The 25437-nt window shown below is 38.2% G+C and overlaps 3 protein-coding genes across 3 annotated transcripts; 1 reads left to right on the top strand and 2 right to left on the bottom strand.

Annotated features, from left to right (window-relative positions):
- The first annotated feature begins 782 nt into the window (after positions 1-782).
- On the top strand, positions 783-1313 carry LOC132628819 (uncharacterized). Its single transcript, XM_060344583.1, has one exon. It carries the CDS (start codon positions 783-785, stop codon positions 1311-1313), a length of 531 nt encoding a protein of 176 aa, XP_060200566.1.
- A 2564-nt stretch (positions 1314-3877) lies between these two features.
- On the bottom strand, positions 3878-9652 carry LOC132628818 (proteinase inhibitor type-2 CEVI57-like). The gene is made up of 3 exons (XM_060344582.1): positions 9557-9652; positions 9115-9392; positions 3878-3937 (listed from the first exon to the last, which is right to left on the bottom strand). The coding sequence occupies exons 1-3, from the start codon at positions 9600-9602 to the stop codon at positions 3878-3880; spliced, it is 384 nt and encodes a 127-aa protein (XP_060200565.1). The 5' UTR covers positions 9603-9652.
- Positions 9653-19991: 10339 nt separating this feature from the next.
- LOC132626931 (proteinase inhibitor type-2 TR8-like) lies at positions 19992-20820 on the bottom strand. The gene is made up of 2 exons (XM_060341971.1): positions 20664-20820; positions 19992-20512 (listed from the first exon to the last, which is right to left on the bottom strand). Exons 1-2 carry the CDS (start codon positions 20707-20709, stop codon positions 20202-20204), a joined length of 357 nt encoding a protein of 118 aa, XP_060197954.1. The 5' UTR covers positions 20710-20820; the 3' UTR covers positions 19992-20201.
- Positions 20821-25437: the final 4617 nt, after the last annotated feature.

The raw sequence follows: 25437 nt of genomic DNA, 5'->3' as shown, positions 1-25437 counted from the left end.
CAAAAGCTTCGATTTTTCTACATGTATGAATATATGCGGCTTGGAAGATGCAGGATTTGTTTGTTCAAACTATACCTAGTGCAACAATAGAAGACCAGGGAAAAGGATCTGCAAGAGGCTGGACAAAATTATTATTAGTGATAACTGGCTCCAGAGGTTCAATAATGTTACGGTCAGACACCTTGGTAGGACAGGCTCAGATCATAGGCCTCTTCTATTAAAATGTTATGACAGTAATAATAGTGTTATCAAGCATTTTAGGTTTCTTCATTTTTGGGTGGAACAACCTGGATTCCAGAATTTAGTGGGGCCGGATTGGAAAATAGAAGTTAAAGGGAATACTTTTGGATTTTACAACAAAAACTCAAAATATTGGGAAAAATACTCTCTAAGTGATCTAGAGAAGACATCGGTGACATTTTCCAGAAAGTGGAAGAGTGAGAAGCTATATCACAACAACTGGAAGATGTTGATGCAATTGATAAGAATGAACAGTCCAGAACAGAACTAAATAAGGGCCAGGCTGAATATGTTCAATGGATGGCTATGCAAGAAGCTCTCCTCGAACAAAAATCCCAAATCATAATGTGATCAAAGACAGATGAAGAAGACTGCAGCTTCACAGAATCAAGAATAGTAAAGGGAAATAGTTACACTCTGATGAGAAGACCTCCAATTCGGCTATCAGACATTTTAAGAGGGTCTTCAACTTTCCTGAACCTGCTGTGGATGACAACATTTTCTCTTGCATTCCTAAAATTATCACCGATGGCGATAACGATATGTTGTCTAAGATCTCAATAGAAGAAGAGATCAAAGATGCTATTTTTGACATGAGCTCCACTAGTAGTGCTGGGCTCGATGGATTCAATGGCATGTGCTACCAAAAATGCTGGGAGATTATAAAGGTGGATGTGATTAAATTTTTTCAGAGCTTTTTCTATGGTAGTGGCCTTACTAAATTCTACTCTCATTCTTTTTTGGCCTTAATTCCTATAGTTAACTCTCCCTCTAATTTTTTAGAGCTTAGAAACATCGGTTTAAGCAACTTTTCTAACAAAATCATTTCCAAAATTTTGGCTAGAAGACTGAACCCTTTGTTTCCCAAATTGATTTCATATAATCAAAGTGGTTTCGTTAAGGGAAGGCTTATTAATGATAATATTCTGTTGGATCAAGAAATTGTTCATGACATTTCTAAAACCAGCAAAGGAGAAAACATTGTCATCAAGATGGACATGGTAAAAGCCTATGATAGGCTTTCGTGGAAATTTCTTACAGGTGTTCTTAAAAGCTTTGGTTTTTCAGAATAGTGGACTGGGGCTATATGGAGACTGATTTCCCAGGTTTGGTATTCCATCATTATCAATGGTAATAGAAAGGGATTCTTTTCGTCGGCTCAAGGATTGAATCAAGGGGACCCTTTCTCCCCTTCTCTTTTTATCATTGGATCTGATGTGCTGTCGAGATTGTTGAACAACCTTTATGAGCACCCTAACTTTATCCCTTTCACCATGAGTAAAAGAGGTCCCAAATAAATCACTTTGGGTATGCCGATGACATTATCATTTTCAGCGCTGGAAAGAGCAAAGTGATTAAGGTTATTATGAAGCAAATCAAGGCCTATGAAAGAAGTTCGGGGCAGAGAGTTAATGATGACAAGAGCTTCTTTTGCACTTACTAGAAAATCTCTAATTCTAGGATCAATAGAATTATTTATAGAACTGGCTTCCGGCATAAGCAGTTTCCTTTTAATTATTTGGGTTTCCCTCTGTTTGTTGGCAGGAAAAAGATAGAGTACTTTGATGATCTCATTTCTAAGATCACTAGAAAGCTTTCGGGTTGGTCTGGGAAATGCCTTTCCTACGGGGGGAAAAATTACTCTCATCAAAAGTGTGCTCCAAGCTATCCCCACTTACACCTTTGCAGCCCTAACTCCTTCTAAATGTACTTTAAAACTCATTGAAAAGCACTCGTCTAATTTCTTTTGGGGGTCCGAAAGGTACAAGAATAAGTACAACTGGAGGGCTTGGGACAAACTATGTGTTAAGAAAGATGAAGGCGGGATTGGAGTTAAACTTCTCCAAGAGATCACAGACTGTTTCGCGTGAAAAAGATGGTATAGTCTAAGGACTCAATTATCTATTTGGGCAGATTGCATCTTGGCTAAATATTGTACCAGAGTGCATCCAGTGGCTTGATCCATCAATGCTCCTCAATCTCCTAACTAGAAGAAGATGATCAAATTAGAGATAAGATAGAGGGTAAGATCTTATGGCAAGTTCGAGAGGGAAATAACAACTTTTGGTGGGATAATTGGACAGGGCTCGGGCCATTGGCTAAAATCTTCCCTACTCAGTCCATTTATACCAAAATCAAAGTCAAGAATTATATCGAAGATGGGAGATGGCAAGCTGATAAGCTTCATGATTGCATCCTAGTTATCTGGCCCAACAAACTTTGAAAATCCACATTGGAAATAGTAACGAGGAAGACTATGCTGTATGGGAATCAGTAGCAGATGGGAATTTCTCTACAAAAAATGCACGAGAGGTAATAAGAGAGCATAAACAGGAGGAATTTCTAACGGGACAGGTATGGCACTCTAACTTACCTTTTAAATTTTCCTTTCTTGCATGGAGAATCATCCATAGGAAGCTACCTTTGGATGATGCTCTATGCAAGTTTTATATTAATATGGTTTCTATGTGTGTCTGTTGTAATCAGCCCAAGCAAGAAACCTTGCAATACTTGTTCGTGGAAGGAACAACAGCTCAACACATGTGGATTACATTTGGAGTTCCTCTAAGAATAAGCATGAATTCAAATTGGAGCATCAAAAGAAACCTTAGATTCCAGTGGCAAAAAGTAAAGGAAAAAATAGAATCCATCAAATGATTATGCACATATTACCAGTGATCATTTTGTGGGAGATATGGAAACAAAGGTGCTCTTGTAGATATGGTACTCAAAGGAAGATATGGCATAGAGGAATGGAGAACCATGTTTGGTGGAACGTTAAAATAAGTATCATGCAAGCTTTCCCGAAATTAGTTGTGCCAGACAACTGGAGTAGCTACTGTGAACGTATTGAGAAGTGGGAGCCCGTTACTAATTGGAAAATAGTTAGATGGGTGAAGCCGGATACTAAAAAAGTCAAGCTTAATACGGATGGTAGCTTCTCTAGCAATGGAGCGGGTATTGGAGGCATTATTAGAAACTCTGAGGGCGACATGGTTATGGCGTTTGCTGTCCCTGTTGATTGTAATAGCAGCTCAATGGCAGAAGCCTATGTATTTAAACACGACATGCAATGGTGCTTGCATAATGGGAGCAATAACATTGTTTTGGAATTGGACTCTTTTATGATAGTTGATATGCTACAGCACAAGGGAACCAACAATCTAAAATTCAAAGGTATTATTGAGGAGATCATGAGTATGATAAGTCGGATGGATTTCAGCATTGAACACTGTTATAGAGAAACTAATCAAGTAGCGGATGGGCTTGCTAAGTATGCTGCTAAGAGGGTGGATAATCACATTTTCACTAATTGGCATCAGCTCCCTACCGCTGCGAGAAGTGCATATCAACTAGACAAAGGCTAACTTCCTAGGATTAGGATTAGATATGATAAGGCTAATTTTTTTTTTGTAAGCTAATCGATAGTGTACATAGTCCCAGGGATTGCCCTGGACTAACTTTTGTGGGAGCTCTATTGAATTGATGGTGCATCATCTTGTAACTTTTTGCTGATGGAATAAGATGCACATCCACTAAAGGATGTAATTTATCAAAAAAAAAAGTCATATTGGTCCAAAAAAAAATAAAAATAATAACCAGTGCGAGAAATATACCAATTATACTTGAGCTCAGCTTATGAAGTGCTCAAAACCGATGGTTTCTTTGCATCAAAAGGCTGCAACTTGGAGGTTTTCTGGTGTACACAAAAAATATAGCATCTCTAAATATGGCTATGTTGCAAAATTCACACTTGCTTCTTTTCTTTTGGAGGCTTTTTAGCACATGATGTTCAATGTTGTTGGAGTGGAGAGCAAAGGGTAACATAAGTTGCCTCTGACCAGCGAAAAGAATTGTATGAACTTTTAGGGTAAAATTGAGCAACATAAAAACCTTTGGGGTAAAAATTGGGAAAAAAAACAAAAGTAAAGGCCCAAAACAGAAAATGCAAAAAGTGAAAAATAAGGTTTTGGTTGTTTTTCAAATTCCAAATACAAGTTGTATTTGGAATTTTTATGGTCAAACACCATAAAGTGAAAAAATATTCTGGAAAAAGTGAATAATTCTCATGGCCAAACAGTCCTAAGTCTAGGTTTTTTTCCGGAACCAATTTTTATATTTTACTTCTCTATAACAGTTGTTTTACCTGTATATAATGACAATATCAATCTTTATAACAATAAACTCTTTATAAAATTATCCCCTTTTAACAACTATCATTTTTTTTGGAATATAATAATTGACCATCTTTATAAAAATGGAATATATATGATTACCAATAATAAGTCTAGAGATTTTTACCAAATATCTTGATACTTTAATACACTATTTATGACAGAAAATATTATATGAATATATATTTCCATCATTAAAAAAATTTATTTATTATACAAAGTGTAATAAGCTTAGGATTTGACAATTTAAAATGAAAAATTAGATTTTATGCATCTTTTTTTTTTTTTCCGATAACAATAAAATATTATTTAAATATCAATATTGTTATGGATATATAACGACCATAAAGTTTAGGCCAACGATCCTATTATAAAGATGTTTGAATGTCGTATTCCGTCCATTATTAAACACATTGAAAACTATAGCACAAAGCTGCGGAAAGCTCCACCGCACCATATTACAAATTACATGCATGACAGATCATATATATCGTCATGCTCTTAATCATACATACATAAAGTGCGTACAAATTACTATTTATTAGGAAACAACAACCTCTTGAATTTTTGGACATCATTGCGGTATAATATCTTTATATTATTTAATATTATTTGGTAGCATATTTGTAGGGAGATAATTACCATATATTAGTTAGTTTCCTTGTTTCACTAATTACCATATATTAGTTAGTTTCCTTGTTTCACTAATTACCATATGTTAGTTAGTTTCTTTGTTTCACTAGGATCTTAGTTTCCTTGTTTCACTAGGGTTCAAGATTGTATCCTATATATATTCTCTCTTCGTGAATGAATGGAACAAGTCAAGATTGTATAGTTTCTACATGGTATCAGGCCACACATTTTTTTTCTTCTCTTCATCGTAAATTTCCATGGCCGGTGACGCCATACCTCCTCCACCACCACCCAAAATTGAGTCTAATTCTCCCTATTTTCTCGGTCCTCAAGACCGACCCGAGGACTATATCACGCCTACTCATTTCAAGGGCGCATCAAATAACGCTGCCGTTGGTCAGCACTTTACTTCCGATCAATGGAAGGGTATTACGGGATTTTTTGGTAATGCTACAATCCCCGAAAATCGCTTGAATGGTAAGTTTGATATTTTTTCTGGGATTATTGACACTGGCGCTACTCATCATGTTACCGGTGAGAAATCTTGGTTGTTTGATGTCCATACTGTTGATTGTCCTATTGGTTTGCCTAATGGTGAAAAGGTGTTTGCTTCTTTGGAAGGTTCTGTTCGACTGTCAGATAAAATCACCTTACATCATGTCCTTTATGTGCCTTATTTACGTTGCAACTTACTCTCCGTCCCCCAACTTACTGATAATTTACATACTATTGTCTCTTTTAATTCTTATATGTGTGCTATTCAGGACCCACTGAAGGAGCTGATTGGAACAGGAGTTAGGAGGGACGGACTATACTATTTTAGCAAACCGAACGTGGTGCAACATGTGTCTACTGTCGTGGCAACGTTTGCATTGGAATTGTGGCATCGGCGCTTGGGGCATCCTTCCGAGAGAGTAGTTAAGTTGCTTCCTCATGTCAGTAGTGATAAGAGTAGTTTAGCAAAGGATTGTGAAGTGTGTTTACGTGCTAAGCATCCTAGAGACAAATTTCATTTAAGTGATAATAATGCATCTAGAATATTTGAGAAAATACATTGTGATTTGTGGGGCCCATATCGCCATGTTTCATCGTGTGGAGCTCGTTATTTTTTAACAATTGTTGATGATTTTTCCCGAGCTGTTTGGATTTACTTGTTGGTTGATAAAATAGAAGTGTTTCCGATGTTTATGGCTTTTGTTGCAATGGTTGATCGACAATTTAATCAAACAATTAAATTTGTACAAAGTGATAATGGTACAGAATTTAATTGTTTGATCGATTATTTTTCCGCCACTGGTATTTTGTTTCAAACCTCTTGTGTGGGTACTCCGTAACAGAATGAGAGGGTAGAGAGGAAGCATAAACATGTGTTGAATGTTGCGAGGGCTCTCAGATTTTAGGCCAATTTGCCTATTTGTTTTTTGGGTGAATGTGTTCTTGCTGCATCTCATCTCATAAATCGTACCCCCACACCCAAATTGGAAAATAAAACACCTTTTGAAATTTTATTCAATAAACCTCCTTCTTTTGATGCTATTCGTACTTTTGGGTGTTTGTGCTTTGCTCATAATCAAAAAACTCAGGGTGACAAATTTGCTAGTCGGAGCAGAAAGTGTTTGTTTGTGGGATATCCATTTGGTAAGAAGGGGTGGCGGTTGTTTGATCTTGATACGAAGGAATGTTTTGTCTCTCGTGATGTAAAGTTTGTGGAGGATGTGTTCCCTTTTGCTTGTCCGGAAGATGTTAATATTTCGTCTAGTTTTTTTGATGAGGGTGCTGAAATTGATCGTGATTTTATGGTGTACGGGGATGAATTAGGGGGCGAAGTTGATAGTTCGGAGGCTGCTGAGCAGCAGCCGCAAACCACTGCCCAACCAGCGCCTGCTGGCAGCCAGGCCGAGCTGCAGCCAACGACCACTGTCCAGCCCGCTGGGAACCCAGTGTCAGCTGGCAGCGAGGCTGAGCGGCTGCCAACAGCCACTGCACAGCCCGCTAGCAGTGAGGGGGGGGGGGGCAACAACACCATACCCCAGTCACGAATGTGGAAGGTGGCTTGGGGCATGGTTTTCGGGAGGAATTTCCCTCTGTTGTGCTTCGTGATTATGTGACACACTCAGTTTTTGCTAATAGTCCGTCCCCTACAACTTTTGTTAACAATCAATCCTCAGGTACTCCCTATCCTTTGGCACACTATATTAATTGTGACAATTTTTCTGTAAATTATCGTAAGTTTCTTGCAGCTATTATTTCGGGTAAGGATCCTAAGACCTTCAAAGAAGCCCTGAAACACGAAGGTTGGAGACATTCAATGAAAGAAGAGATACGTGTATTTGAAGACATTGTACATGGACTTTGGAACATCTTCCTCTGGGTAAGAAAGCACTTGGTAATCAGTGGGTGTACAAGACCAAGTTTTTGTCAAATGGAAATGTGGAACGGCTCAAATCGCGCTTGGTTGTGTTGGGAAATCATCAACAAGCGGGGATTGACTACAATGAAACTTTTGCTCCGGTCGCCAAGATGACTACTGTTCGAGCCTACCTAGCCATTGCAGCATCCAAAAATTGGGAACTTCACCAAATGGATGTTCATAATGCCTTTTTACATGGTGATCTTGATGAGGAGGTGTATATGAAGCTCCCTCCCGGGTTTGAAAGTCCAGATCCTACGTTGGTGTGTCGTCTGCGCAAATCGCTGTATGGGTTGAAACATGCCCCTAGATGTTAGTTTGCAAAATTGGTGACTGCTTTGAAAGGGTACGGTTTCCTTCAATCTTATTTTGATTATTCTCTTTTTACATTTACTAGAGGGAATATTCAGATTAATATCTTGGTTTATGTTGATGATCTTATTATTTCTGGGAATGATTCCGCTGCACTTGCAACTTTCAAAGCCTATTTGAGTGATTGTTTCAAAATGAAAGACCTTAGGTCTCTCAATATTTTTTGGGTACTGAAGTAGCTCGTAGTTCATCAGGGTTGTTTTTGTGTCAACGCAAGTATACTCTTGATATTATCTCTAAAGCAGGATTGTTAGGTGCAAAGCCAAGTGGGTTCCCTATTGAGCAAAATCATAAACTTGGCCTTGCAAATGGAGATTTGTTGTCGGATCTGGAGGTCTACCGTAGATTAGTCGGGCGTTTGATTTATTTGGGGGTCACTCAACCGGACTTGGCATATTCTGTTCATATTTTGTCTCAATTCATGAAAGAACCCCGGATTGAACATTGGGAAGCGGCCTTACGAGTGGTCCGTTATTTGAAAGGCACACCAGGACAGGGTTTTTTGTTACGTGCCGACAGTGAGTTGACTTTGCAGGGATGGTGTGATTCGGATTGGGCGGCTTGTCCGCTTACTCGTCGTTCGTTGACAGGTTGGCTAGTATTTCTAGGTCAATCTCCCATCTCTTGGAAGACAAAGAAGCAACACACAGTTTCTAGATCTTCTGCAGAGGCTGAATATAGGTCCATGGCTGCGGTCACTTGTGAGTTGAAGTGGCTGAGAGGTCTGTTGTTGAGTTTTGGTATACAACATCCCAAGGCGATCAAATTGTTTTGTGATAGTCAGTCCGCTTTGCACATCGCAAAAAATCCGATTTTCCATGAACGAACAAAGCACATTGAGGTAGATTGTCACTTTGTTCGTGTTGCAATTAATGAAGGTTTGATTTCTCCATCACACGTTTCAACATCTTCACAATTGGCAGACATTTTTACCAAAGCTCTCAGCAAAACTCAATTTGACTTCTTACTTTCCAAGTTGGGCATTTTTGATTCCCATGCTCCAACTTGAGGGGGGGGGGGGGGGGTATTGTGGTATAATATCTTTATATTATTTGATATTATTTGGTAGCATATTTGTAGGGAGATAATTACCATATATTAGTTAGTTTCCTTGTTTCACTAGGATCTTAGTTTCCTTGTTTCACTAATTACCATATATTAGTTAGTTTCCTTATTTCACTAGGATCTTAGTTTCCTTGTTTCACTGGGGTTTAAGATTGTATCCTATATATATTCTCTCTGTGAATGAATGGAACAAGTCAAGATTGTATAGTTTCTACAGACATCATCTTCCACATCGCAAACGAAAGTTCCATCTTCACCACTATAAATACAACCTTCTAACGGATTATCCTCTACTTTGCCCTCGTTTTTTTTAAATCCATAACAAACAAGATCTCCACTACCATTATAATATTGGCAACCCAATTTCCCTTCACAACAGTTAATGCATGTTGGACGAATTATTCCTGGGCAGATCTCATAGTAAAGATTTTGATCACATTTTTTAGAGTAAGCCTCCGCATCAGCATGTTTGACATTCCTCACAAGCAGAATTATTCCTACGTACAACATAGCCAAATTAATTAACTCAGTGTTGCCAGCAATACTGTTGCACATTGGATCCAATAAATAGTAGCAAATAAAATATCTTAAAATGTCATTTAATTGAAACAGGGAGTAATTAAGTATCAAAGTGAAAAGAAAAGAAGAAGAAAAACCTTACCAAATGATAGGAGGAGAGCAAGGTAACTAACTTTATGAACAGCCATTCTCAATATTTTCAGTGTCACTTGGTTTTCTTTTTGAGCAAGGAGGGTGTTTTTCTATCCACCTACTTATAGCGGATGAGGGATTTAATTGGACAACACATTATAAATGACTTCACATGACTGATTTTGTTTCGTAGTAATAATGTGGATATATCATATATATAGATAGCTTTCACTTCCTGGTTGCCCATAAAAAATAGGAGTAGTCATCATTTGATTTTACCTTTTTCCAAATTATTAAATACTTGAAATGGTAGGGTTTAATTTGGCAAAAAGAAACTATCAAAGAGCGGGGAAATTCTGAGGATTTAATCCATATACTGATCCCAATTAGTTTGGGTTTCTCTTTCATTTTTTTTTTTTCAATAAATCTTTCTTGTCTTGCTGAACATACTTTACATTTTACAAGTCCTACTAAATTAAAGGGCAATATTGGATTGGTTACCAACACTTCCCTATCGAATTCAATCAAAAGCACCTAAACTACATGAATACACAAGCGAGTAAACTCATGTAAAATCAAGGTCAATCAATATTCAACGGAGGAATCACTCTCCCTTAAGCTATCACTAGAAAATTAAGTTATAACTAAGAGAGAGTTCCTCATCAATATTCAAGCTCTTCTTTTGTTATTTCCCTCATGATTCTTCGTACAACACAAGCAAAGTTCACTCTTTCCTCCACCCGCTCATTATCACCATCAATGGGTTCTTCCTGATGCATCCCTCGGTTCTTCATCATCACTTTCAACACCACACACTTCTTCTTCATCAGTACGGTGGCAATAATTTATGGCTACAATTGACCTCCTATTAGGACATTCACTTACAATATGTCCTCTACCTTGTTACAACATTGAATAGTAGAAGGTCAAGGGAAGTTAGGTTTGGCATTGTTACCTCCCTTTGCCTTGTCGTCTCCCTTTGCCTTGTAACCAACTTTGGGTTGGGGAGTTTGAGTAGTGGTCTTGGGCTTCTCCCATGTGAATGAAGGTTTACATTTAACTATGACCTTGCTCCATGATGAAGGTGAATCACTCTTTGCTTTGTATGACTTCTCTTCCTTTAAATGCATTTCAACCTCGGAACATCATGAAAAGCTTCCTTTAGGCTACTATAAGTTTGTAGCCTCATGGGTTTGGAGATTTCATGATTCATGTTGGCTACAAATCTTATCACTGTATAGTTTAAATGCTCTTCGATCTTGGATACTCTTGTTGACTTTCCTTAGCATGTACACCTTCTTAAGCACGTCTTGATAATAGTCGGAATATCATAGTTGTGGTGTTGATCTCGCACTTGCTTCTTGGAGTCCTACCAAGTGGATTCATAGCCCTCAAATTGAGTGAGGACATACTTCGATTTCAAAGCATCCGAGATGTTGTTGGTGAGAAAGATCCTCTCAATTTGCAACTTCTACTCAAGGAACTCTTTCGGGTCACTACTACCTCTGAACTTGAAAAGGTTCACCTTGATGTTATTCAAATTTTGATCTTGATCACCCCAATATTCATAACCTTTCCATCCCATGCCTTGGTTCCTACCAATGCCTCGTTGTCTTCCTCTATCTCGGTTGGCAATAATTATATGTCTTCCTCCTTGTCGTGGCTCATCCCACCATATTTCTTGGGAAACTTCCTCAACCATGTCATCATAGAGAGGGTTTAGAAATTTGTGTAGGTAAGGTTCTTGGTAAAGGTCTTGTAAAGGGGGAGGTGGGGTACTGTTACATCTCGAAAAAATTTCCGTTGATGCAAAGTGAATAGACTAATGAAGAGCATGAAGTATACTGTATTGAAATAAGTAAGGAATGACATTTGATGACCCTAATTAAGATTTCAAATACATTCGAGGTAAGAGGAGAAAGTTTTCCAAGAGAAGGCGAGACATACGATAGGTATCGAAAATGATTTATGAGTAACAAGTTAATGATGCTTTGGAGAAGAGTTATAACACCCCTTAGATTCTTAATGAGGTGCTAAAAAGTTTTAATAAGGTTCCATAAGGATTAGAGATCAAACGAGTCGACGAGAACGAGTTCGGAGAAACTAGGCATTATACGACCCAACAAACTGGCCGTATAAAATATACTGGCCGTATGTTTAGCCGTATATTCAGATTAGCACCCCTCACTGGACCAAAAGTACGACCAAACATACGGTCAGTATAATTTATACGGACCGTATGTTGGTCCGTGAAATCCAAGCGGGACAGATTTTGTATTATTAATAAGGGGACCAAGTTTATTTCATTTCCCCTTCATACCCCTTCTCTCTAGAACTCTCTAGAACATTTCTCCACACTTCTCCCACAAGAATTCAAGGGATATTAGTGAACAACTTCATCAAACCAAGAGAATCAAGTGTAGAAACCCATTAAAGTCCATCCAAGACAAGGAATCCAAGTGAAGGTGAAACTAGGGTTTTGCTCAAGTGAAGTGTTTCCACCTAAGGTTCATTCCTACACCATCTAAGGTAAGTTTTATTATATTTCCATGTTGTTTAAGGTATTGAGAAGTTGAAACACTTGAATTGTAGAAGGATATAGAAAATGGGTCATGAATGTGGGAATAGTGTCATTTTTGAATAATAGCTTGGATTGAGTCATGATTGTTGATATGTTACGATTATGGTTATGCTATAAATGATATTCAGAACATGGGATAGACATTGTATATCAATGAATGTAATCGTGTGCTATGACCATGGATATGGATTATTGGAAGTGAATTGAGAAGTAAGGATAATGTAGGTGAATAAAGACTATTGTTATGATGTTGTGAATGTTATTATTGATGTTTGGGAGTTGATATATGATATGGAGGAAGCCGTATAAATAAAGGAGATATTGTCCAATTTTCTCTAGCTTTAGTCGTGTATGCTAAGCTATCGATTTTCTAATGATAGTATAACTCTAAGGAAGGTAGAAACGCGAGCGTTGAAGGAGAACGTGCAAGTGATAGAATAGTTGAACGAAGAGGTATGTTAGGCTAACCCTTCTTTCATAAGGCATGGTTCTTTGGTCAAATATCTATTCTTGTATGAGCCTATGATGTCCTCCAAATGATTCTATCTTTAAAAGCTACTAAGCTTATGATTCTCGATATGTTATGATTGTACTAAATTCCCTATATGATGAGTTATCCTCTAAGGATAGATGTAATGAACGACGATAGTAATGATGCTAAAGATGCTTACGAGCTTTTATGTATATGCATCTATGTATGGCTATTATGAAACCCCGAGCTTATATGGCCGGGTAGAATGTATATATATATATATATATATATATATATATATATATATATATATATATATATATATATATATATATATATATATTGCGCGTGCACCACTGCAGTTGGGTACGGATAACCTTGAGCCTTGGTAGGGCCAGGTATGTATACTCACCGAGCCTTGCCATGGCCAGGTATGTGAAACACCGAACCTTCATGGTCGGGTATGCTATGCACATGTTTGGATATGTATACGATATTAATATCAATATAAATACAAATATGCTATGAATACGAAAAATGGATACGAAATGTAAATGAGTACGGCTATGAATACGACAGTGGATACGAATGTATGTACACAATCATGCATTAGGAATGGAAAGTCCCTATGAAAACAAGTAAGTGTTTATGATGATGATTCTACTACCTCCCAGCTTATGCTATTTCTTATGTTGCTTATTATGCTTCTATAATGATATTGATCATGCTTTACATACTCAGTACATTCTTCGTACTGACGTCCTTTTGTTTGTGGATGTTGCGTCATGCCCGCAGGTGGCCAGGGAGACTTGCTTGATCCATAGCTTTATTACTCAGGGACTATATAGCAGAGCTCCATTTCATTCGGCGTTACAGCTCTTGGTATTTATTCTTTTGTGTACATATTTATGGGCATGGCTAGGTCCTATCCCACCTATATGATATGACACACTCTCCTTAGAGGCTCGTAGACATGTGTATATGGTTAGTGTGTTTGGCCTTGTCGGCCTATATTTTGGATATCATTTTGTTAGCCTCGTCGGCTTATGTACATCCATATGGGCATTGTTATTGATGATGATATATATGTATGGTTGCCCAATGGAATTAGTATGAATAATGGTTGGAAAGTATGATTTAGTTATGTGGCTCACCTAGATGTAAATGTGAAAGTATGATAAGAGGTGCCTAGGTGGGTTAGCACCGGGTGCTCGATAAGAGGTGCCCGGGTTGGTTAGCACCAGATGCCCATCGCTGACCTCCGGTTAGGTCGTGACAGGTGCATGTAGATGTACTTGTGGGACATTTTATGGAGGTAGTGCTACTCGTGGTGGAACTTATTGTGGGGGTTCATCTTGTGGAGGGTGATGATGTGCCGTAGAATTATGGCACATTTGATGCATGACAAGTTTTACTTGTTTTTAGTTGAGTTTGTATCGTTGTGATGCGTTTTCGTTATGTTTCAAGTAATTGATGACCAAAAGGCAAAAACAAGAAAATTGCACCAAAAGTCCAGAAAAAGAATAGAAGTACGGACCATACATATTATTTATGGGCCGTATGTCCCAGCCGTAACTGGGATGCAAAAACAGAATGCCAAAATTTTGAGATGCTTTATACGGTGGATTGTATGGACCGTAGAATATTTCTACTGGTCGTACTTCATACCGTACTTCCTAAGGACATGCCGTAGACATGCGTGTAAAAGAAGACCTAATTCTGAAGAGTCTTGATCGTACAAAAGTTACGGACTGTACTTATGTTGTACGGTCCATTTTAGGTTCCCCCAGGGGAAATTTTGTCATATGTATTTCGACGTTTTTGGACCTTTATAAATAGTTTGTTTAGGGTTTTCTCGTCATCCATGTTCAGTTTTTGATACTTTACTCCATAGCATTGAATACTCATTATTTTTGAAGCTTTTGAGGACAGATTTCATCTTTTCATCTTCTTTATTCCTGTTGTAAGTTTAATGACTCTTTCAATGCTTTGTTTTACATTAAATATTATGAGTAGCTAATTTTAATACTAAGGTTGTGGACCCAATGATGGGTGTTTAACATTGAATATATGCATAATTGGTTGTTGGTTTTTACTTATTTTTGTTATTCGTTCAAGTTGGTTGATGGTTGCAAATATTAACCTAGGCCATAAAACCTTATTTTGCTTGGGAAGGTGAATTAGGGTTTGGTAGAAATTAGTAACAAGAACTCGGGGCATTAACCATAATTTAATAAACTCACTTAGGAATGACAAGAGTTTGCTTGGTAGAATTTAATCACTCTTACTTTCAACTCTTTTGTATTTGGGAAGATCATAAAGAGGAAATACTTTCTAACTATTGGTGAATTAAGAAGTCATTTAGAAATTAAGTGCATACCATATAATAATCCATTAGAAGTATATCATATTAACACCTCTAACATTACATCTCATCTAAAGGGAACACAACCTTGATTTCTTAATCCCATTAATTACAATTCAATCAAGATAGCTTGTAGAAATATAAAATCTTTTTACACACTTACCGGAATACGAAATTAGACCGAAAGTTAAGTAACAGGTGATATGTTTGGTGGTTTAGGTGAGGGGTGGCTTGCCTCACAAAGACGTCAATGTTAGTATTTTAAGAAGTAGGTTGTGTGTTTTAGCGATTTGTGCGGGTGGGTTGAGGAAGGCATAACGTATAAAATTGTCCTGGAGTAAAAGTCGGTGATGTACTCAAATTCTTGCTTGTTCCTTGTCCAACATTGGATTGTGGAGTCCTAACTCGACTTGTTTTCTCAACATGGACCAATTCCTAGACTTCCAACTTTCCATTTATCCCTTTATCCCTTCAATATCAGTTTTTAACTCTGCTAATTCTTTAAGGACAAGGGCAAGCCAAGTCTCGATAGGTATTGAGTCCTCCCCTCCTTGGGAATGTTCTCTAGAGTTAGATACTGTACCCGCAAAACTTAGCAAACAACGTTAGTGGCAAAAGTTCCTTATGTCACTCGTGTTTACACTCAATCCTTACCATATTAGTTCTTATCCAAAGTTGATAAAAAAAACTTTGTCCGATCAATTCACAAGGTTACTAAGACTACGTGAACGAATAGATTCTGGTTAAATCGAGCAACGGATGACTCGATAAAAGCTAACGGACAGAGCCAAAGAAGTATCAATGAAATAAAATGAGAAAATCTAGAAAGAAATTAGCACGAAATAAAATACGGACGCAAGAACTAACTAACAATCAAGTAAGCACATTTACGAGTGTTAATTAGCTTAAAAGATCAATATAAAGGAAAAGAGAGTGAAATGTAATGAGAATTAAGTCGAAAACCTGAAATGTTCAATCCGCTCGATGTGGTGTTCAATCTGTGGGACGCAGGTTGCACCTGTGGCTCTCAGATGCGTCCGCAGATGGGGCACTCAAAATCATAAGTTCTCTGTCACAATCTATTGCAGGTCCATGGATCACATGTGCCACCTGTGAGTAGCATAGGCGACTGTAGGTGGTGCTAGGCGCTGAATAACATTTGGATGGCAATTTTTCTTTTGGTATTTGTGTATCCGATTTTTTCTGATAGTTCTTAACCTTTTATCCCTTTGGACTACCTTTTTAGATATTTTACCCCTTTTGAACCTAATAACACTTTTTTCCATATGAATTTGGGGTTTTGAGATCAAACTTGTCCTTTTTCCACATTCCTTAAGAATGTTTGAAGATTTTTAAGGACACCTTGAACATTCAAATTTTCAACTTTTTCAAATCAGCTTGAATTTCTTCCAAATTTCAGTTTCTTCACCTCTATCACTAGGCAAACAAAGCCCAATAGCTTTGAAGTTCAATTCTCACTCAATTTTCAAGATACACTAACTTGTTCTTCAAGTTATTCAAACCTTCAAACCTGACAATGGTGAAAACTTCAAATCACCACCAATTGACTTGAAATTTTAGATCTAGGCTCAAACAACACTAGGGAACACAAATCTAGTATAAAAAAACAACAAACAAGATAGATCGAAACAATTCTTTTTTTTTTTTGAATTTTAGATTTTTGAGATTTTTCAAAATAAGGCAAGCTAGGATTAAGAATTGTGAGAACAACTCTTTAGCCAAAGCTCTGATATCAAATGATAAGATCATAATTAGGAAAGTAGGAAAACAACGATCAAAATACGCAAAAATCAAAAATAGGAGAAATCGATAGATGAGATGGAAGAAATATGAAGTGAGATAGAACAATGAAGGGATTTAATCAACTAATTGTTGTGATTAATAAACATAGGACTTGATACCTACACCTATCAATTGACAAACAAATATACGAATCAATCCAAGGGAGAAGAGAAACTTGAATTCACACATGGAGATCAGATCCAAGATTATCCAAGAGAGGTTCAAACAAAGGGATAAGAGAATCCTCCCACTAATGCATAGCAATTAATAAACTCCATAGAAGGAAAAACTACACCAAACGAGTTTCATCAATCTAAATACGATGAATGAAAATAGACTAAAGACAAGTATTTATAGTTTTTGTTTTTATATGTCCTAGCCACAACTATTAAACTACTTCCCATATTCGACATGTGCAACAAGTACCAAGCTTGCAATTGTAGCCACATATCAAATGTTTGGGCTTCTTTAAGAGGCAAGCTTTGGGCCTTGAACTCTTGGACTCTTGCACTCTTCCTCCCTGCTATAGCTTGAAAGCCCCCAAATGATTGTCTTCAGGTGCTTCCATAGCTTCATTCTCCATCAACTTGGCTTGTAAAGCTAGCTAGAAAGTCCTTGGCTTGGCTTCTAATACAAGATTTTGAGAAAAGTGAGCACTTGATCTATCCAATATCGTATCAAAATATTCGAGACTCATGCTAATAACTGTCATAACAAGAAGAATATTGTAGAGAAAGAGAGGATCATTCTTTATTTCTCTTGAGGGATGAGATCACAATAAATGAGAACCCTCTATTTATAAGGAAAAACTAACTTGGTCAGAAGGTCACTAACCCCAACTTTTCGCCAAAAATAGAAATTCAAAATAAATATATAATAATTATAACATTCCCTTATTTTTTTTACATTTTGTTCTCCACCCCCCCCCCCCCCTAAACACCCCCCTCGAATTTCTCATCTGGTGTCTGGTATTTAAATTGAGGACAATTAATTTGGATTCTTGTAGAATGAAGCCCCTTAAAAAGAGGTACTGTTTCGTATTAGGAATTTCTTCATACCAACAACAACAAGCCCAGTATAATCCCACCACGTGGGGTCTGGGGAGGTAGAGTGTACGCAGACCTAACCCCACCTTGAAAGGTAGGGCGGCTATTTCCGAAAGACCCTCGGCTCAAGAGAGGAGAACAAGAGAGAAAAACAAGACAAAAGGTTAGATAGGATCAAGCATATCGAAAACAATATGAAAGCAAGGAATAACAAAAGCGAGAAAGTCATGGTAGAACAGACCGAAAAGAAAGTAGCATTAACTACTATAGATAACTAAGGCCACCAAAGTACAACGGCCAAACAAATATAAGCAGCAATCAAATGCAAAAATCAAATGGCAATAAACAAATGAGCAAAACTACAACTACAACTACTAAGGTGAAGGGATTGACCACCTATCCTTCTATCCTAATCTGAGTCTTCCACAACCTCCTATCTAAGGTCATGTTCTCGGTGAGCTGAAACTGTTCCATATCTTGTCTAATCACCTCTCCCCAATACTTCTTTGGTCTCCCTTTGCCTCTCCTGAAACCGTCCATAGCCAACCTCTCACACCTCTGCACTGGGGCATCTGTGTCTCTCCTCTTCACATGCCCAAACCATCTCAACCTCGCTTCCCGCATCTTGTCTTCCACCGATGCCACTCCCATCTTGTCTCGGATATCTTTATTCCTAATTCTATCCCTCCTAGTGTGCCCACACATACACCGCAGCATTCGCATTTCCGCGACTTTCATCTTCTGAACATGAAATTTCTTGATTGGCCAACACTCCGCCCTGTACAATAGGGTCGGTCTAACCACCACTTTGTAGAACTTACCTTTAAGTTTTGGTGACACTTTCTTATCGCACAACACTCCGGAGGCGAGCCTCCATTTCATCCACCCTGCACCAATACGATGTGAAACATTGTCGTCGATATCCCCATCTCCCTATATACTAGACCCAAGATACTTGAAACTACCTTTATTTTGAATGGCCTGGGTACCAAGCCTCACTTCCTCGTCAGCCTCACGCGGTAGGCCACTGAACTTGCACTCCAAGTATTCTGTCTTGGTCCTACTCAATTTAAATCCTTTAGACTCCAACGTCTGTCTCCAGCCCTCCAGCTTACCGTTAACTCCGTTGCGAGTCTCGTCAATCAGGACTATGTCATCCGCGAACAACATACACCAAGGCACCTCACCTTGTATTTGTCGCGGCAATTCATCCATCACCAGGGCGAATAGAAACGGGCTAAGCGCTGATCCCTGATGCAACCCCATCATAACAGGGAAGTGCTCCGAGTCTCCTCGTACCGTCCTTACCCTGGTCTTAGCTCCATCATACATGTCCTTTATCGCTCTAATGTACACCACAGGTACGCCTTTAGCTTTCAAGCATCTCCATAGGACCTCTCTTGGCACTTTATCGTAGGCCTTTTCTAGGTCAATGAATACTATGTGCAAGTCCCTCTTCCGCTCCCTATACTGCTCCACCAATCTCCTTACAATATGAATGGCTTTTGTAGTCGAGCGCCCCGGCATGAATCCAAACTGGTTCTCTGAAATAGACACACCTCTCCTCACCCTCATTTCCACCACCCTTTCCCACACTTTCATAGTGTGACTTAGCAGCTTGATACCTCTATAGTTGTTGCAGTTTTGAATGTCTCATACCAAGATCTCAAATACAAAATCTCTAATTAAGGATACATTCCGGCCACCAACCCTTTTCCTCATTTTGTTCCATTTTTATGTCTTTTTTTGTTTGTCTTTATCTCATTTAGAACAAATGCGCATTAGACCGCAACAATCAATATGCATGATTTATATTTTCAACAAAAAAAACCCATAAAATTCATTTATTTCACCGCCACCACTCTTTATTTTTTTTTTAGGTTCTTTGCAAGTTAGGAAGAAGAACACAATAATTTCCGTATCCATGGCTTCAATATTCTTACAAGTTCTTGCAGTAATTTCATTGATATATATACTCTTTTCTCAAGAATTACACAGCGAATTCATGAGAAAGAAGAAAAAATTCCTCCAGACCCAAGACGGGCTTTCGATTATTGGAAATTTCCACATGATTGGCAAAAATTTTCACCAAGATCTTCATAGACTTGGTCCCATAATGACCATGAGATTACATATTTTGAAATTTTAAATAATAAAAGAGGGAGAATAGAAGAAACGTAGATAAAAACATCTTCCATTCATTATTAAACACACTGAAAACTAGGGTACACAGCTGTGGAAAGCTCCACTGCACCATATGACAAATTACATGAATGACAGATCATATATATATATATATATATAGTACGTTCAGATTATTTATTAGGAAACAACAACCTCTTGAATTATTGGACAGCATCTGGCTCCATACAACGGACAGTTTCTAATTCACTGATATAGTAACCTCGTGAATTTTTGGACAGCATCTGGCTCCATACAACGGACAGTTTCTAATTCACTGATATAGTTACATCCTTCTAGCTTATCATCCTCCGCTTTGCTTGTGTCTGTTTTCGATCCTTTACAAACAAGATCTCCACTACCACTAAAATAAGCACAACCCAATTTCCCTTCGCAACAGTTAATGCATATGTCACGAATTACTCCTGGGCAAATCTCATAGTAAATTCTCTCATCACATTTTTTCGAGCAAGTCTCGGCTTCTACTTGTTCGACATTACTGACAAGCAGAATTATTCCTGCGTACAACATAGCCAAATTAATTAACTCCTAGCAGTATTGTTGCACATTGGATCCAATAAGATAACAAATAAAATATCTTAAAATGTTGCTTAATTGTAATGGTGAATAAGTATCAAAGTGAAAAGAAAAGAAGAAGAAAAACCTTACCAAATACAAGGAGGAGAACAAGGTAACTAACTTTGTAAACATCCATACTCGAATAATTTTAGTGGTACTTGATTTTTGTTGAGTAAGGAGTTTTATCCTATCCACCTATTTATAGCAGATGAGGGATCTAGCAGGACAACACATGAAAATCACGACTAACTTTGTTTCCTTCTAATAATGTAGATATATTATTAAATATACGTAGCTTTCACTTCCTGTAGGTTGCCCATCTAAAATAAGAGCAGTGATTTAACATTTGTTTTTCAAATTATTTACAATACGGTGATGATTTAATTCATATACTGATCCCCGAATTAGTTTGGGTCAGATTCTCTTTCTAATAAAATAATTTTTTCATAAATCTTCTTTGTCATGCTAAACATACTCTACATTTTACAAGTCCTACTAAATCAAATTATGCCACCTACTCCCCTGAGTAAAGTCTATTGAATGCAGCGTTGCCACGCTTATTAGACAAGGTCCTGTCCGGATAAGAAAGGCCCACCCTAACCATACAGTTTTCCAATCGGGGACCTCTGTAGTAAAAGGGCACTCTGGAGCTGAAATACAATCCAAGCTACTCATACTAGCTGATTTTTTATTAAAGGCATCCGCTATCACATTAGCCTTACTCAGATAATAAAGGATAGTAATAAAGGATAGTAATGTCATAGTCCTTAAGAAATTCAATTCATCTTTATTTATTTATTTTGGGTGAACGAAAAAACTTTATTAATCACCATAACCAGCAAAACATCCACAATTGTAAACTGTACAGAAAGGTGAGAAACTTGCATACCTACCAGGTAGGGCTACTACCCCTCTCAAGGTCCAAAATTTAATCTATTCTTCTATCCACTATCTACTATGTGAGTATTTATACTGTATAAGCTTTGTATCCATTCCCTCCCCTGTCTATTCATTCTCCTATCTACGTGATTGTATAATTTAATCTGGCAATTCCTCTTTATTTGATCTCTAATGATGCTTGGATGTGATTTTTTTTTTATTCCGATGAGCTTCATTCCCTGCTCTCCATATGCTGTAGACCAAGGCTGTCAAGACCGCACACACTAATTCTCTACATTTCTTACCCCCAATCTTCCTTGTCATTCTCCTGCATAGCCCTTGAAGTGCCAGATTTTGGATATCCATGCCCAACCATTCTTGTGAAGAAGCACATTGAAAGGACAAATGCTCCACTGTTTCCTCTTAATCCTCACAGATCGTACAGTTACTATTTTGGCACAACCCTGTTTTGATTAGTCTTGCCCTAGTAAGGACCCTGTTATGGCCAACCAACCAGCATATAAACTTGTATTTTGGGATATTAATTCTGCTCCACACCCACCTTCCCCAGAGCCATGCTTCCTGCTATACTCTTCCCATTTGTAACCATTGTGAGTAGAATATTTTCTGGTCTGAGTGAGCCAACCATTCTCCCCGTATCCACCTTTGAATTTCTCCATGACGGAGCATACTTTCTTTCAGTAACATGAACAATCTGATGGTGCATGTGTCACGAACTAACCCGCCATGACTGACACCCACACTAACTCCTAGTGATCAAACCAATACGCTTAACCATCTACTCATTCAAAGTTCATTTTTATTTAGCCAATTCATTCAGTTCATAACAAATTAAACGCAAGATTAATCAAAAGTAGTCATGCCATAAAACAATAATGTAAATGCGGAAGTCCTAACTATTCCAACCCCAAAATTCAAAAGTCGACGTACAAGAACTCTAATCCAAAACATGTCTAAGGAATTCATAATGTCTAAATTAAATAAACATCAATGTCTGGAATGGAAATAGACATTAGATAACGGAAGATTTTTGGGAGGCCTGGCACGGATAGAAGCTCACCCTCAATCTGCCAGCAAATGGCCTCAAGCTAAATGTGAGGTTGAGTAGCAGTCTCTGGATCACAATCTGTACTCAAAAGAATACAGCAAGGTAGTATTGGTACAAACACTATGTACTGGTAGATATCGTAGGCCAACTAAGATTGGTATCATGCATGAATCATAAAATCAATAAAATAGACAAGCCAGTCAACAACACATAATCAGATAGCCCACACCAAGTCAACCAATAATATTAACAAATCAAGTCAACGGAAACAAGCAATGAAATAAACCTCCCAACAACATTCTCACTTACTCAGCCACTGATCACTCATGTACATACATGCTAATTGGTGTCTTTGCCCAATAGCTATGACCTGTAGGGGACCCATGGTGTCCATGTACCACTCGTTCCGGAACGAATCTCGGACCACGAGCTCACAACTAGGCCACATCCTCACCCCTGTCAAATGTGCCTTTAATCTAGGTCACATCCTCATCCCCTGTCAAATGTGCCTATATATATATTCCTATGTATATTTATGTATTGTCACATCACTTTCAATGATCGATTATCAAGTATTATTTCATTTTCATCAAGAAGATCATATTAACTTCTCACCAAAATTGTCATCAAAATATAGATCACAATACATCGAATAAAGGCATTAAGCCCACATTATGAATAGCATATAGGAATTTCAATCACATATTATGCCCAAAGACTGGACATGTTTTCTCCTATCAATCTCATAACGCGTACAATCAACTAATCAAAGTCTAACTCAAGTAGACCGTAACCTACCTTAACTGCAGAGTTGAAACAATGCGAATCACTCCGCTATAGCCTTTCCCTTCCGTAATGCCTCGGAATGCTCAAAGTCTAGCAATTAAGATGCTAAATAAGTCACAATCACTCTAATCAACAATATCAATTCAATGAACACCCTTCCACTTTACCCTTTTCTAATGGGAGAATGCTTACTAGGTATAAACCATCCTAACATTGACCTTAGCACCCATAAACTATCAATTCATAAGGTTATTCATTCAAGTTATCTCTTACAAGCAATTTCTATGGTCAAGCTATCGTCTTTATGAAACCCGAAGTCTCAATTCACTTAGTTCATGTCTCTAACAGTTCAATTCTTGATTAAAAAGTGATAACCCAAGCCTTTCGATGATAATCATAAAATAATATTCATAACCCACAAACTATTGAAGGTCTATTAAGTTCTAGGGTTACTATTCTCAATTTACTATTGTAGACCCATTAGAAACATGATAATCTTGGAGATGAATGCGTAATGAAGGAAGGAATGGTTGAGACTTACCTCTCAAGAGTATTCTTAGCCTAGCCTTAGAATATTGCCCTAAGTTCTCCTTGGAAATTGTGTTGGAGTTTTATGAATAAAGAATTCAGAACTAAGTGTTTAAAAACAGGATTCTGCCCTCGTCGACTGCAGCGGCGGTCATCCTGTCACTGTAGCGGTCTCGCTATAGTGAGCCTTGCCTGCTGTAGCGAACCTTCACTAAATGCTCACCTCCGCTATGGCGAGCACGGGCCCGCTATAGCGCAAGCGCTGCCACAGTCCAGTGTCCGCCATAGCGAACATCCCCATTTCCCGTCTGTCCGCCGCGGCGAGAGATTCGCCGCTACAGCGGCCCCACCGCAGCAGTACCTTATCCGCCGCAGCAGTGGCACTGAACCAGTGAGCTCACAAATTTCACCTATTTTTCACTCTACCACATAACACTTCATCCGAGGCCTCACAAACACAAACAAAACATGCACGTTAATGCAAAAGAACCATACGGACTCATCCGTGGTCTCAGAATCCCCAACGGAGATCTAATTTCCTACATCACCCCCCAATGGACTCAATGTAACGAAAAAATAATCACAAACAACCCAAGTTTTCAGTTCTTAGACTTCTATATTTGAGTTTCTATTAGCTCTTTCTACCTTTGGAAGGGTTTTATTTGGTAGGGTGATCCTAGATTTTCCATAACGATCAGGAGTGTTATTATGTCAGATACCAATTAAAACATCATTCGTCTCCGAACGGATAAGGATGAGGAATCTAGGAAAAGGTACATGTCTCGGTGAAATGCTAGGGATACTTGCTATGCATATCAGATTCTGTTTCCCAAGTAGCTTCCTTAAATGGGCGATTCTTCCACTTAACTTTCACGGAGGCTATTTCCTTCGACCTCAACTTGCAAACTTCTCTATCTAAGATAGCAATAGGCTCTTCCTCATAAGTCAAGTTCTCATCTAGTAAAACCAAATCCCAACAGATTATGTACGAACTATCGCCATGATACTTCTTCAACGTCTAAACATGGAATACCGCAAGAACGCCTGATAAGCTCGAAGGTAAAGCCAACTCATAAGCTACCTCCCCCACACGCTTGAGAATATCGAATGGCCCAATAAATCTCGAGTTGAACTTGCTCCTCTTCCCAAACCTCATCATACCCTTCATGGGTGAAATTTTCAACAAAACTTGATCTCCCTCCATAAACTCAAGATCTCAGACCTTTCTGTCCGTATACTCCTTTTACCTACTTTGTGCTGCCAAAAGCTTAGCTTGAATCACCTTCACCTTCTCTAAGGACTCTCTCCGAAGGTTCGTACTCTTAGGTCTCACCTCAAACGCATTGAACTAACTAATAGGAAACCTACACCTCCTCCCATACAAAGCTTAAAAGGGAGCCATGTCGATGCTCGAGTGGTAGCTATTGTTTTATACGAACTCTTCCAATGGTACGAACTGATCCCAATAACAACCAAAATCTATCACACAAGCCCGAAACGTATCCTCAAGAACTTGAATAGTCCGCTCGGACTGCCCGTTAGTCTAAGGGTGGAAAGTTGTACTAAGGTCTAACGTAGTACCTAATTCCTCATGCAGATGCT

The sequence above is a fragment of the Lycium barbarum genome, chromosome 2 (genome assembly GCF_019175385.1).
Source record: "Lycium barbarum isolate Lr01 chromosome 2, ASM1917538v2, whole genome shotgun sequence".
Taxonomy (NCBI): domain Eukaryota; kingdom Viridiplantae; phylum Streptophyta; class Magnoliopsida; order Solanales; family Solanaceae; genus Lycium; species Lycium barbarum.
Note: the sequence above shows the minus strand (reverse complement) of the source record. Positions and strands in the feature narration are given on the sequence as shown.